Source organism: Salvelinus namaycush, unplaced genomic scaffold, assembly GCF_016432855.1.
Source record: "Salvelinus namaycush isolate Seneca unplaced genomic scaffold, SaNama_1.0 Scaffold907, whole genome shotgun sequence".
Taxonomy (NCBI): Eukaryota; Metazoa; Chordata; class Actinopteri; order Salmoniformes; family Salmonidae; genus Salvelinus; species Salvelinus namaycush.
Genome location: NW_024061650.1, coordinates 64,111 through 77,500, shown reverse-complemented (window position 1 = coordinate 77,500; position 13,390 = coordinate 64,111). Strand labels below are relative to the sequence as shown.

Genomic DNA, 13,390 nt, shown 5'->3' with positions numbered 1-13,390 from the left:
AAGTTTACATGCACTCAATTAGTATTTGGTAGCTTTGCCTTTAAATTGTTTAACTTGGGAAAAACTTTTCAGGTAGCCTTCCACAAGCTTCCTACAATAAGTTGGGTGAATTTTGGCCCATTCCTCCTGACAGAGCTGGTGTAACTGAGTCAGGTTTGTAGGCCTCCTTGCTCGCTCACACTTTTTCAGTTCTGCCCACACATTTTCTATAGGATTGAGGTCAGGGCTTTGTGATGGCCACTCCAATACCTTGACTTTGTTGTCCTTAAGCCATTTTGACACAACTTTGCTTGCAAGTATGCTTGGGGTCATTGTCCATTTGGAAGACCCATTTGCGACCAAGCTTTAACTTCCTGACTGATGTCTTGAGATGTTGCTTCAATATATCCACATTTATTTCCATCCTCATGATTCCATCTATTTTGTGAAGTGCACGAGTCCCTGCTGCAGCAAAGCATCCCCACAACATGATGCTGCCACCCCCGTGCTTCACGGTTGGGATGGTGTTCTTCAGCTTGCAAGCTTCCCCCTTTTTCCTCCAAACATAATGATGGTCATTATCACCAAACAGTTCTATTTTTGTTTCATCAGATCAGAGGACATTTCTCCAAAAAGTACAATCTTTGTGCCCATGTGCAGTTGCAAACCATAGACTGGCTTTTTTATGGCAGTTTTTGAGCAGTGGCTTCTTCCTTGCTGAGCGGCCTTTCAGGTTATGTCGATATAGGACTCGTTTGACTGTGGATATAGATACTTTTGTACCTGTTCCAGATACCTGTTCCTTCCTGAGCGGTATGACGGCTGCGTGGTCCCATGGTGTTTATACTTGTGTACTATTGTTTGTACAGATGAACGTGGTACCTTCAGGCATTTGGAAATTGCTCCCAATGATGAACCAGACTTGTCTGGTCTTGTCTGAGTTCTTTTGATTTCCCCATGATGTCAAGCAAAGAGGCACTGAGTTTGAAGGTAGGCCTTGAAATACATCCACAGGTACACCTCCAATTGACTCAAATGATGTCAATTAGCCTATCAGAAGCCTCTAAAGCCATGACATCATTTTCTGGAATTTTCCAAGCTGTTTAAAGGCACAGTCAACTTAGTGTATGTAAACTTCTGACCCACTGGAATTGTGATACATTGAAATAATCTGTAAACAATTGTTGGAAAAATGACTTGTGTCATGCACAAAGTAGATTTCTTAACCGACTTGCCAAAACTATAGTTAACAAGAAATTTGTGGAGTGGTTGAAAAACTAGTTTTAATGACTCCAAAGTGTTTGTAAACTTCCGACTTCAACTGTATGTGTGTGTGTGTGTGTGTGTGTTTCCACACTTTGGGTGTTTGCCTCTGTGTTATACGTTTCTTAGGCAACACTTCCTTCTACGCTACTGGGTCAATATGTACGTCAAGGACAAGGTAGACATTTAAAAAGGAGAGATTTGTCTTTGTTTTGAATATCAATATAATCTCAAAGTAGTTATTGACTTTTAGAATTTCTATCAAAAATATAAAATACCCCCATCAACGAAGTTCTATCAAAAATATAAAATACCCCCCCATCAACAAAGTTCTATCAAAAATATAAAATACCCCCCATCAACTGAGTTCTATCAAAAATGTAAAATACCCCCATCAACGGAGTTCTATCAAAAATATAAAATACCCCCATCAACGAAGTTCTATCAAAAATATAAAATACCCCCATCAACGAAGTTCTATCAAAAATATAAAATACCCCCCATCAACGGAGTTCTATCAAAAATATAAAATACCCCCATCAACGAAGTTCTATCAAAAATATAAAATACCCCCCATCAACAAAGTTCTATCAAAATATAAAATACCCCCATCAACGAAGTTCTATCAAAAATATAAAATAACCCCCATCAACGAAGTTCTATCAAAAATATAAAATACCCCCCATCAACGAAGAAGACTTCAGAAATTGTTGATCAATATGTAAACGTCTCTTTTTCAGGACCCTGTCTTTCAAAGATAATTCGTAAAAATCCAAATAACTTCACAGATCTTCATTGTAAAGGGTTTAAACACCATTTCCCATGCCTGTTCAATGAACCATAAACAATTAATGAACATGCACCTGTGGAACGGTAGTTAAGACACTAACAGCTTACAGACGGTAGGCAATTAAGGTCACAGTTATGAAAACTTAGGACACTAAAGAGGACTGTCTACTGACTCTGGAAAAACACCAAAAGAAAGATGCCCAGGGTCCCTGCTCACCTGCGTGAACGTGCCTTGGGCATGCTGCAAGGAGGCATGAGGACTGCAGATGTGGCCAAGGCAATAAATTGCAATGTCTGTACTGTGAGACGCCTAAGACAGCGCTACAGGGAGACAGGATGGACAGCTGACCGTCCTCGCAGTGGCAGACCACGTGTAACAACACCTGCACAGGATCGGTACATTCGAACATCACACCTGCGGGACAGGTACAGGATGGCAACAACAACTGCCCGAGTTACACCAGGAACGCACAATCCCTCCATCAGTCCGCGATAGGCTGGACTGAGGGCTTGTAGGCCTGTTGTAAGGCAGGTCCTCACCAGACATCACCGGCCTATGGGCACAATCCCACCGTCGCTGGACCAGACAGGACTGGCAAAAAGTGCTCTTCACTGACGAGTCGCGGTTTTGTCTCACCAGGGGCGATGGTCGGATTCACGTTTATCGTCGAAGGAATGAGCGTTACACTGAGGTCTGTACTCTGGAGCGGGATCGATTTGGAGGTGGAGGGTCCGTCATGGTCTGGGGCGGTGTGTCACAGCGTCATCGGACTGAGCTTGTTGTCATTGCAGGCAATCTCAACGCTGTGCATTACAGGGAAGACATCCTCCTCCCTCATGTGGTACCCTTCCTGTAGGCTCATCCTGACAATGCCACCAGCCATACTGCTCGTTCTGTGTGTAATTTCCTGCAAGACAGGAATGCCAGTGTTCTGCCATGGCCAGCGAAGAACCCGGATCTCAATCCCATGGAGCACGTCTGGGACCTGTTGGATCGGAGGGTGAGGGCTAGGGCCATTCCCCCCAGAAATGTCCGGGAACTTGCAGGTGCCTTGGTGGATGAGTGGGGTAACATTTCACAGCAAGAACTGGCAAATCTGGTGCAGACCATGAGGAGGAGATGCACTGCAGTACTTAATGCAGCTGGTGGCCACACCAGATACTGACTGTTTCTTATGATTTTGACCACCCCCCCTTTGTTCAGGGACACATTATTCCATTTCTGTTAGTCACATGTCTGTGGAACTTGTTCAGTTTATGTCTCAGTTGTTGAATCTTGTTATGTTCATACAAATATTTAAACATGTTAAGTTTTGCTGAAAATAAACACAGTTGACAGTGAGAGGACGTTTCCTTTTTTGTTGTTGCCGAGTTTACATTCACATATATATCTGAAGACAGTCGATTAACGTGTAAAACAACCACGTTTATTCCAATATAAATATATTCATGTTTTTACCTTAATTAGCGTTGTCATAACAACTTGTTAAAAATAAAGAATATTACACGCCATTAGCTTCATCACCAAGTTTCTCTCAGACGAATGAGGAGATTTCATTTCAATGTTATTGTGTGAAATGTTCATTGATATACTCTGTATAGGCTGTGTGTGGCAGACCTGGGTTCAAATACTATTTGAAATCATTTCAAATACTTTACCTGGGCTTGACTGAGCTTGTCTGTTTAAGCAGAAGAACAGTCCCATATCAGCTGATGTAAGAAGGGCTTTATAAATAAATGTGATTTGTTTGAAAGATTTCAAATAGTATTTGAACCCAGGTCTGTGGGTGACTGTGTGTGAAATACATTTCCCCCCCCATTAAAAAGATAGAGGAAGGAATGTACAGGTAGCTCTCAAAGTCCTGTCCATCGCCGTCCTCATTTCCTGTTAATGTGGGAGGAAGTGGCGTTGAGAAACAACACCAATCCCAGACGGACCCCTAGGCGCCCTACGCCCTCTGAGAGGATTTGATTGGTACAAGCAATAGGGTGAAACTTCCCCCTAGCCTAACAGAGGGAAAGGGGGGAGCTACTACCATATTAATTGACCTAATAATTATAAATAATTTATTGCACCGGTCAAATCATCTCAGATCCCCACGTGCATCGGGTTTAGGTGACCATTTGGTAATGGGACGACATCCACTAGTTCTAGTGCAGAGAATTTATACAAGTTGTATTCTGTTCATACCCAGTACATCACAATACAAACCAGCTGTTCATACCCAGTACATCACAATACAAACCAGCTGTTCATACCCAGTACATCACAATACAAACCAGCTGTTTATTCAGTTCATACCCAGTACATCACAATACAAACCAGCTGTTCATACCCAGTACATCACAATACAAACCAGCTGTTTATTCAGTTCATACCCAGTACATCACAATACAAACCAGCTGTTCATACCCAGTACATCACAATACAAACCAGCTGTTTATTCAGTTCATACCCAGTACATCACAATACAAACCAGCTGTTCATACCCAGTACATCACAATACAAACCAGCTGTTTATTCAGTTCATACCCAGTACATCACAATACAAACCAGCTGTTCATACCCAGTACATCACAATACAAACCAGCTGTTTATTCTGTTCATACCCAGTACATCATTATAAGGCATTCAGGCTAAGAGAGAAATGCTGATAGCCCAGACAGAGACCCTCCTTCACCTTTCACTCCCAGAGACATGACCCGGTCCCTTCACATGGACTACTGTACTCTACAGGGTCCAGTCAGAGACATGACCCGGTCCCTTCACATGGACTACTGTACACTACAGGGTCCAGACAGAGCAGGAGCCTGGCCTGGTCCCTTCAAATGGACTACTGTACTCTACAGGGTTTAAACAGAGCAGGAGCCGGTCCCTTCACATGGACTACTGTACTCGTCTTTGTCCTTTAAGACTGTCAGCAGGGTTTACCTACTATACCACCCAACTCCTCTTTCCTTTCACAGTCCCATTCCCCTGAGGGTGGTAAGAATAGTTCAGGGTCATTCAGTCCCATTCCCCTGAGGGTGGTAAGAATAGTTCAGGGTCATTCAGTCCCATTCCCCTGAGGGTGGTAAGAATAGTTCAGGGTCATTCAGTCCCATTCCCCTGAGGGTGGGAAGAATAGTTCAGGGTCATTCAGTCCCATTCCCCTGAGGGTGGTAAGAATAGTTCAGGGTCATTCAGTCCCATTCCCCTGAGGGTGGGAAGAATAGTTCAGGGTCATTCAGTCCCATTCCCCTGAGGGTGGTAAGAATAGTTCAGGGTCATTCAGTCCCATTCCCCTGAGGGTGGTAAGAATAGTTCAGGGTCATTCAGTCCCATTCCCCTGAGGGTGGTAAGAACAGTTCAGGGTCATTCAGTCCCATTCCCCTGAGGGTGGTAAGAACAGTTCAGGGTCATTCAGTCCCTTTCCCCTGAGGCTGGTAAGAATAGTTCAGGGTCATTCAGTCCCTTTCCCCTGAGGGTGGTAAGAATAGTTCAGGGTCATTCAGTCCCTTTCCCCTGAGGGTGGTAAGAATAGTTCAGGGTCATTCAGTCCCTTTCCCCTGAGGGTGGTAAGAACAGTTCAGGGTCGTGTTCATTCAGTCCCTTTCCCCTGAGGGTGGTAAGAATAGTTCAGGGTCGTTCAGTCCCATTCCCCTGAGGGTGGTAAGAATAGTTCAGGGTCATTCAGTCCCTTTCCCCTGAGGGTGGTAAGAATAGTTCAGGGTCGTGTTCATTCAGTCCCTTTCCCCTGAGGGTGGTAAGAATAGTTCAGGGTCATTCAGTCCCTTTCCCCTGAGGGTGGTAAGAATAGTTCAGGGTCATTCAGTCCCTTTCCCCTGAGGGTGGTAAGAATAGTTCAGGGTCATTCAGTCCCTTTCCCCTGAGGGTGGTAAGAATAGTTCAGGGTCATTCAGTCCCTTTCCCCTGAGGGTGGTAAGAATAGTTCAGGGTCATGTTCATTCGGGAACATGAGAAAAAAAAGCATTAACATTTTGCAGCATTTCTCATTGGACATATCCAGGTTCTCCCTCCTCGTTTCAGTCTGTTTTGTTCCATTTGGTGCCTAATGAACACGACCCGGTTCAGTTCCTCTCGATCTGATCAATGTCCAGATCTCCTCCCAGCTGATACACATCCTTCCTGGTGCCAGTGGCTGCCCAGTGTGTCACGTCATCGCAGACCGGGGAGCTCAGCCAGATGGCTGGATCCTCCTCCCCAGAGACACTGGTGACGACTCCGCCCTCTTTGGAGCTGGCGGTTGGATCGTCCAATCCCTGATCGCCTGCAGAGGCGAAGTCAGTCTCACATTGGTCAGTGGTGCTCAGAGGGGGCGGGCCCTGGGTTGATTGATAGCCGGCGTCCCCAGTGATCCCAGGGCAGCTGAGGCTTTGGAAATTCCGAAGTTTCTGTGGATCCAAAAAAACACGTTATTTTGTTATGAATATTTATTTGGTCACACAGGAAGAAGCAGAAACTAAAGCAAACCGGGACTGGACTGGGGTAGAGAGGAGAGAGAGTTACACAACATGCAGGATACTGAACAGACACTCAAGTCCCCATGAGCAGTATTGGCAGTTACTTTACAGTTGGTTTCCATGGAGATGCAATATTCCGCTGGCTAGACGGACAGTATTGGACTTGTGCAATTATAGTGGTTGAAAAAACACACACACCTTGACCTTTTTAATTGTTTGGTTTACCCAACAGTGCAGGAAAGATTTGAGCTTTGAGATTTGAGCAGACCAGAACCTCCAGCTGGGAGTGTGGCTGACTGACTGAGCTAGCTAGCAGACCAGACCCTCCAGCTGGGAGTGTGGCTGACTGACTGAGCTAGCTAGCAGACCAGACCCTCCACCTGGGAGTGTGGCTGACTGACTGAGCTAGCTAGCAGACCAGACCCTCCACCTGGGAGTGTGGCTGACTGACTGAGCTAGCTAGCAGACCAGACCCTCCAGCTGGGAGTGTGGCTGACTGACTGAGCTAGCTAGCAGACCAGACCCTCCAGCTGGGAGTGTGGCTTACTGACTGAGCTAGCTAGCAGACCAGACCCTCCAGCTGGGAGCGTGGCTGACTGACTGAGCTAGCTAGCAGACCAGACCCTTCAGCTGGGAGTGTGGCGAACTGAGCTAGCTAACAGACCAGACCCTTCAGCTGGGAGTGTGGCGAACTGAGCTAGCTAGCAGACCAGACCCTCCAGCTGGGAGTGTGGCGAACTGAGCTAGCTAGCAGACCAGACCCTCCAGCTGGGAGTGTGGCTGACTGACTGAGCTAGCTAGCAGACCAGACCCTTGAGTTTGAGTTTATTTTTACAGGGACAGTGCACATTAATCAACGTTTCAGTAAAAGTGCCGGTTTTAGCCAGCCGGCTAATTTTCAACCGCAGTCCCTGGGCAGGTTATTAAAAACAATTACAATATAGACAATAGCAACATAGAACAAGACATAGCATACAGACATAGCAACATAGGACAAGCAAGACGTAGCATACAGACAGAGCAACATAGAACAAAAAGCAGCAAGACAAAATTCATAAAAGCGACAAAGTGTTTCCACACCTCACAAGTTACAGACAACAGACATGGAAAGCGGCAACACACAGCTAGGGACCATGTTCACAAATCTGATTGACCTTTAGCCATGTCTTCAAGCATTTTGTGAAAGTGTGATATGTGGTGCAGTTATGTGTGTCTGATGGCAGTGTATTCCAGACATGGGAAGCTCTCACAGAAAAAGCGGATTTACTAAAGGTGCTTTTCCTTAGGGGAACTACACAGTCACCTCTCATGGCAGACCTTGTGGATCTGCTGCCATATGTTTGGGTTTTCTGTTTAACAAAAATACTGAGTGGAGGGGGAGCCAAGCCATTTAGAATCTTGATACAAGACATGCATCAGTGTATTGCACAAGATTTTCCCAACTCAGGAGCTCATGCTTTCTGAGGATGTGACAGTGATGATGGCTATTGGGCTTCCTATCAAGCACTTTGAGAGCCTGTTTGTAGACAGACTGAATAGGTCTTACTGTTGTACAGCAAGCTTGGGCCCAACTAGTCAAGCAGTATGTTAAGTGGGGGAGTATCATAGATTTGAAGTACAGTTTTGCTACCTCTGTAGTCAAACAATTTCGTATAAATTGGAAATTAGCTAGGTTGAATTTGGTTATTTGAATTACCTTTTTCACCTGCTTTTTAAAAGAGAGGTTGGAATCAAGTATGATGCCAAGGTACTTAAAATCAGATACCACCTGGAGCTTCTCCCCTGACACAGACATCTGGCTCAGTAGCATCTGTTGCCCTCTTTGTGAAGAACATGCAAACAGTTTTTTTCACATTGAGATGCAAACACGAGTCACTGAGCCACTTTGTAACCTGGGCCATTACAGTAGTGAGTTCTTGTGCAGCTTGTTGTTTGCTCTTTGCATGCACATATATCACTGTATCATCTGCATACATTTGAACTTCAGACCCAGTACAGACAGAAGGCAGATCATTAATGTACAGGCTGAACAGGAGGGGCCCCAGTATTGACCCTTGGGGCACACACACATCATAGCTAAGAGTGGGCGACAGCTCATTGCTCACTCTGACACACTGAGTTCTGCCTTCAAGGTATGATTTCATCCATCTCAAGGCATCGGGGGAAAAGTTGAACTTGGACAATTTTGTGATGAGAATCTCATGGTTAACAGTATCAAAAGCCTTCCTTAGGTCCAGAAACACAGCCCCAACAACGCCCCCTTTGTCCATCTTGGACTTCACATTTTCCAGAAGAAAGCAGTTGGCCGTTTCTGTGGAGTGTTTCGCTCTGAAGCCAAACTGCATGGAATGTAATGTGAAGGGGCTGTTGTTGAGGTGGGCAATCAGTTGTTCTGCTACACACTTTTCAACAACCTTTGACACCACAGGTAGTATACTAATGGGCCTGTAGTTACTCACGTCAGCAGGGTCGCCTGATTTAAAGATGGCCGTTATTATGGCCGACTTCCATACCCTTGGAAACACCCCGAGACCAATAGATGTGTTGGTGACCTTAGTAATGGGGCCAATGAGTGACTCTTTGTAGTTTTTAAGAAAGGTAGAGTCCATCCCAAACACATCTTTGGCTTTAGCGTTCTTTAGTGAGATAATCACCTTGTCCACCTTTGACTCAGAAACCTCCCTTATGATGAAGACAGGTTGAGCATCATTTACTAGCACTGAGCCCAAGCTGGGAGCGTGGCTGACTGACTGAGCTAGCTAGCAGACCAGACCCTTCAGCTGGGAGTGTGGCTAACTGAGCTAGCTAGCAGACCAGACCCTCCAGCTGGGAGTGTGGCTAACTGAGCTAGCTAGCAGACCAGACCCTTAGTCACCAAACCATGTACAGTCCAGTCCCTTAATTAGTCTACTAATTAGCATGAATTACAACCCACGTAAACCCATGATATTCTTCCCCTTCTAACCTGTGTCATCTTGGTCAGATCCAGAGAAGGCCTCTGTTTGTGTGAGTCGGCTGGTCTCCTCCGCTTCATACCCATCTTCTTATCGCTGAGGACACAGGGCTGAGAGCGACTCCGGGCCAGCCCCCCCTGCCCAGCACGACGCTTCATCTCTGGGGTGGAGTCTGGGGAGCTCAGGGGCGACGCCGGGCCTCCCTGGATCTCTGGGAGGCAGATCTGTTCATGAGAGAGGTAGAGGAAGGGCCTGGGGGGCTCTGAGGAGTAAGAGGTGGGGGCTAAGCCGCTGAAGGAGGAAGGGCAGGGGGTGAAGCCAGTGAGATCCAGGGAGAGGGTGTTGGAGCGAGCTGGCAGGCTGAAGCTGGAGCTACGCTGCATGGCAGGGAACCCTAGCTGCTGAGAGCGTGTCCCTCCTCCTGTTGCAAATCCTCTCTGGACACTTCCTCCGCTGTGGCATCGCCTCTTCGCCACAGCCGTCCACACCCCGGACCCCTGGGGCCTCCAGGCCGACCTACAGCCTCCCAGGTCCTCTGAGCAGGAGACGGAGCGGCACTGGCGTTTGGAGGGAGGAGCGGCGGAGGGTGAGGGGGCTGAAGCGGCTGACGCCTCACCCAGGCTCAGGTCCTGTAGCAGGCTGGTGATGGTGCCTGGGATGGAGGTGATGCTGGTGGGACTCAGTCCTGCGTCTCTGTCCCCACAGCGGACTGAGCTCTGGTAGTAGTGGGAGGGTAGAACCTCAGACGGCAGGACATCCCACAGGTTTTCCAGGCAACTGGACTCCACTGAGGGTCTCTGGTGATGCAGGGCTCCACAACACACCCGGCCCAGATCCACGTCACCCCACCTGCTGCCGGTCTCTGAAACACAACACGCAAATAGTCAGGTGGGGAACATATAGTCTACAACAACATGGAAATAGTCAGGTGGAACATATAGTCTACAACAACATGGAAATAGTCAGGTGGGGAACATATAGTCTACAACAACATGGAAATAGTCAGGTGGGGAACATATAGTCTACAACAACATGGAAATAGTCAGGTGGAACATATAGTCTACAACAACATGGAAATAGTCAGGTGGAACATATAGTCTACAACAACATGGAAATAGTCAGGTGGAACATATAGTCTACAACAACATGGAAATAGTCAGGTGGAACATATAGTCTACAACAACATGGAAATAGTCAGGTGGAACATATAGTCTACAACAACATGGAAATAGTCAGGTGGAACATATAGTCTACAACAACATGGAAATAGTCAGGTGGGGAACATATAGTCTACAACAACATGGAAATAGTCAGGTGGGGAACATATAGTCTACAACAACATGGAAATAGTCAGGTGGGGAACATATAGTCTACAACAACATGGAAATAGTCAGGTGGAACATATAGTCTACAACAACATGGAAATAGTCAGGTGGAACATATAGTCTACAACAACATGGAAATAGTCAGGTGGGGAACATATAGTCTACAACAACATGGAAATAGTCAGGTGGAACATATAGTCTACAACAACATGGAAATAGTCAGGTGGAACATATAGTCTACAACAACATGGAAATAGTCAGGTGGAACATATAGTCTACAACAACATGGAAATAGTCAGGTGGAACATATAGTCTACAACAACATGGAAATAGTCAGGTGGAACATATAGTCTACAACAACATGGAAATAGTCAGGTGGAACATATAGTCTACAACAACATGGAAATAGTCAGGTGGGGAACATATAGTCTACAACAACATGGAAATAGTCAGGTGGGAACATATAGTCTACAACAACATGGAAATAGTCAGGTGGGGAACATATAGTCTACAACAACATGGAAATAGTCAGGTGGAACATATAGTCTACAACAACATGGAAATAGTCAGGTGGAACATATAGTCTACAACAACATGGAAATAGTCAGGTGGAACATATAGTCTACAACAACATGGAAATAGTCAGGTGGGAACATATAGTCTACAACAACATGGAAATAGTCAGGTGGGAACATATAGTCTACAACAACATGGAAATAGTCAGGTGGAACATATAGTCTACAACAACATGGAAATAGTCAGGTGGGGAACATATAGTCTACAACAACATGGAAATAGTCAGGTGGAACATATAGTCTACAACAACATGGAAATAGTCAGGTGGAACATATAGTCTACAACAACATGGAAATAGTCAGGTGGGAACATATAGTCTACAACAACATGGAAATAGTCAGGTGGAACATATAGTCTACAACAACATGGAAATAGTCAGGTGGAACATATAGTCTACAACAACATGGAAATAGTCAGGTGGGAACATATAGTCTACAACAACATGGAAATAGTCAGGTGGAACATATAGTCTACAACAACATGGAAATAGTCAGGTGGAACATATAGTCTACAACAACATGGAAATAGTCAGGTGGGAACATATAGTCTACAACAACATGGAAATAGTCAGGTGGAACATATAGTCTACAACAACATGGAAATAGTCAGGTGGAACATATAGTCTACAACAACATGGAAATAGTCAGGTGGGGAACATATAGTCTACAACAACATGGAAATAGTCAGGTGGAACATATAGTCTACAACAACATGGAAATAGTCAGGTGGGAACATATAGTCTACAACAACATGGAAATAGTCAGGTGGGAACATATAGTCTACAACAACATGGAAATAGTCAGGTGGAACATATAGTCTACAACAACATGGAAATAGTCAGGTGGAACATATAGTCTACAACAACATGGAAATAGTCAGGTGGGAACATATAGTCTACAACAACATGGAAATAGTCAGGTGGAACATATAGTCTACAACAACATGGAAATAGTCAGGTGGGGAACATATAGTCTACAACAACATGGAAATAGTCAGGTGGGAACATATAGTCTACAACAACATGGAAATAGTCAGGTGGGAACATATAGTCTACAACAACATGGAAATAGTCAGGTGGGAACATATAGTCTACAACAACATGGAAATAGTCAGGTGGGAACATATAGTCTACAACAACATGGAAATAGTCAGGTGGAACATATAGTCTACAACAACATGGAAATAGTCAGGTGGGAACATATAGTCTACAACAACATGGAAATAGTCAGGTGGAACATATAGTCTACAACAACATGGAAATAGTCAGGTGGAACATATAGTCTACAACAACATGGAAATAGTCAGGTGGAACATATAGTCTACAACAACATGGAAATAGTCAGGTGGAACATATAGTCTACAACAACATGGAAATAGTCAGGTGGAACATATAGTCTACAACAACATGGAAATAGTCAGGTGGGAACATATAGTCTACAAAAACATGGAAATAGTCAGGTGGAACATATAGTCTACAACAACATGGAAATAGTCAGGTGGGAACATATAGTCTACAACAACATGGAAATAGTCAGGTGGGAACATATAGTCTACAACAACATGGAAATAGTCAGGTGGGAACATATAGTCTACAACAACATGGAAATAGTCAGGTGGAACATATAGTCTACAACAACATGGAAATAGTCAGGTGGGAACATATAGTCTACAACAACATGGAAATAGTCAGGTGGAACATATAGTCTACAACAACATGGAAATAGTCAGGTGGAACATATAGTCTACAACAACATGGAAATAGTCAGGTGGGAACATATAGTCTACAACAACATGGAAATAGTCAGGTGGAACATATAGTCTACAACAACATGGAAATAGTCAGGTGGGAACATATAGTCTACAACAACATGGAAATAGTCAGGTGGAACATATAGTCTACAACAACATGGAAATAGTCAGGTGGGAACATATAGTCTACAACAACATGGAAATAGTCAGGTGGAACATATAGTCTACAACAACATGGAAATAGTCAGGTGGGGAACATATAGTCTACAACAACATGGAAATAGTCAGGTG

The 13,390-nt window shown here is 44.8% G+C and overlaps 1 protein-coding gene across 1 annotated transcript in view; it reads right to left on the bottom strand.

Annotated features, from left to right (window-relative positions):
• Positions 1–4,294: 4,294 nt before the first annotated feature.
• The window catches only part of LOC120043421 (protein FAM53B-like), a 29,704-nt gene continuing 20,608 nt past the window's right edge, over positions 4,295–13,390 (bottom strand). Inside the window, exons 3-4 of the mRNA XM_038988001.1 lie at positions 9,461–10,311; positions 4,295–6,426 (exon numbers count right to left, since the gene is read on the bottom strand). Of these exons, the coding sequence (XP_038843929.1) occupies positions 6,103–6,426; positions 9,461–10,311 (1,175 nt within the window). The 3' untranslated portion in view covers positions 4,295–6,102. The remainder of the gene's footprint in view (positions 6,427–9,460; positions 10,312–13,390) is intronic.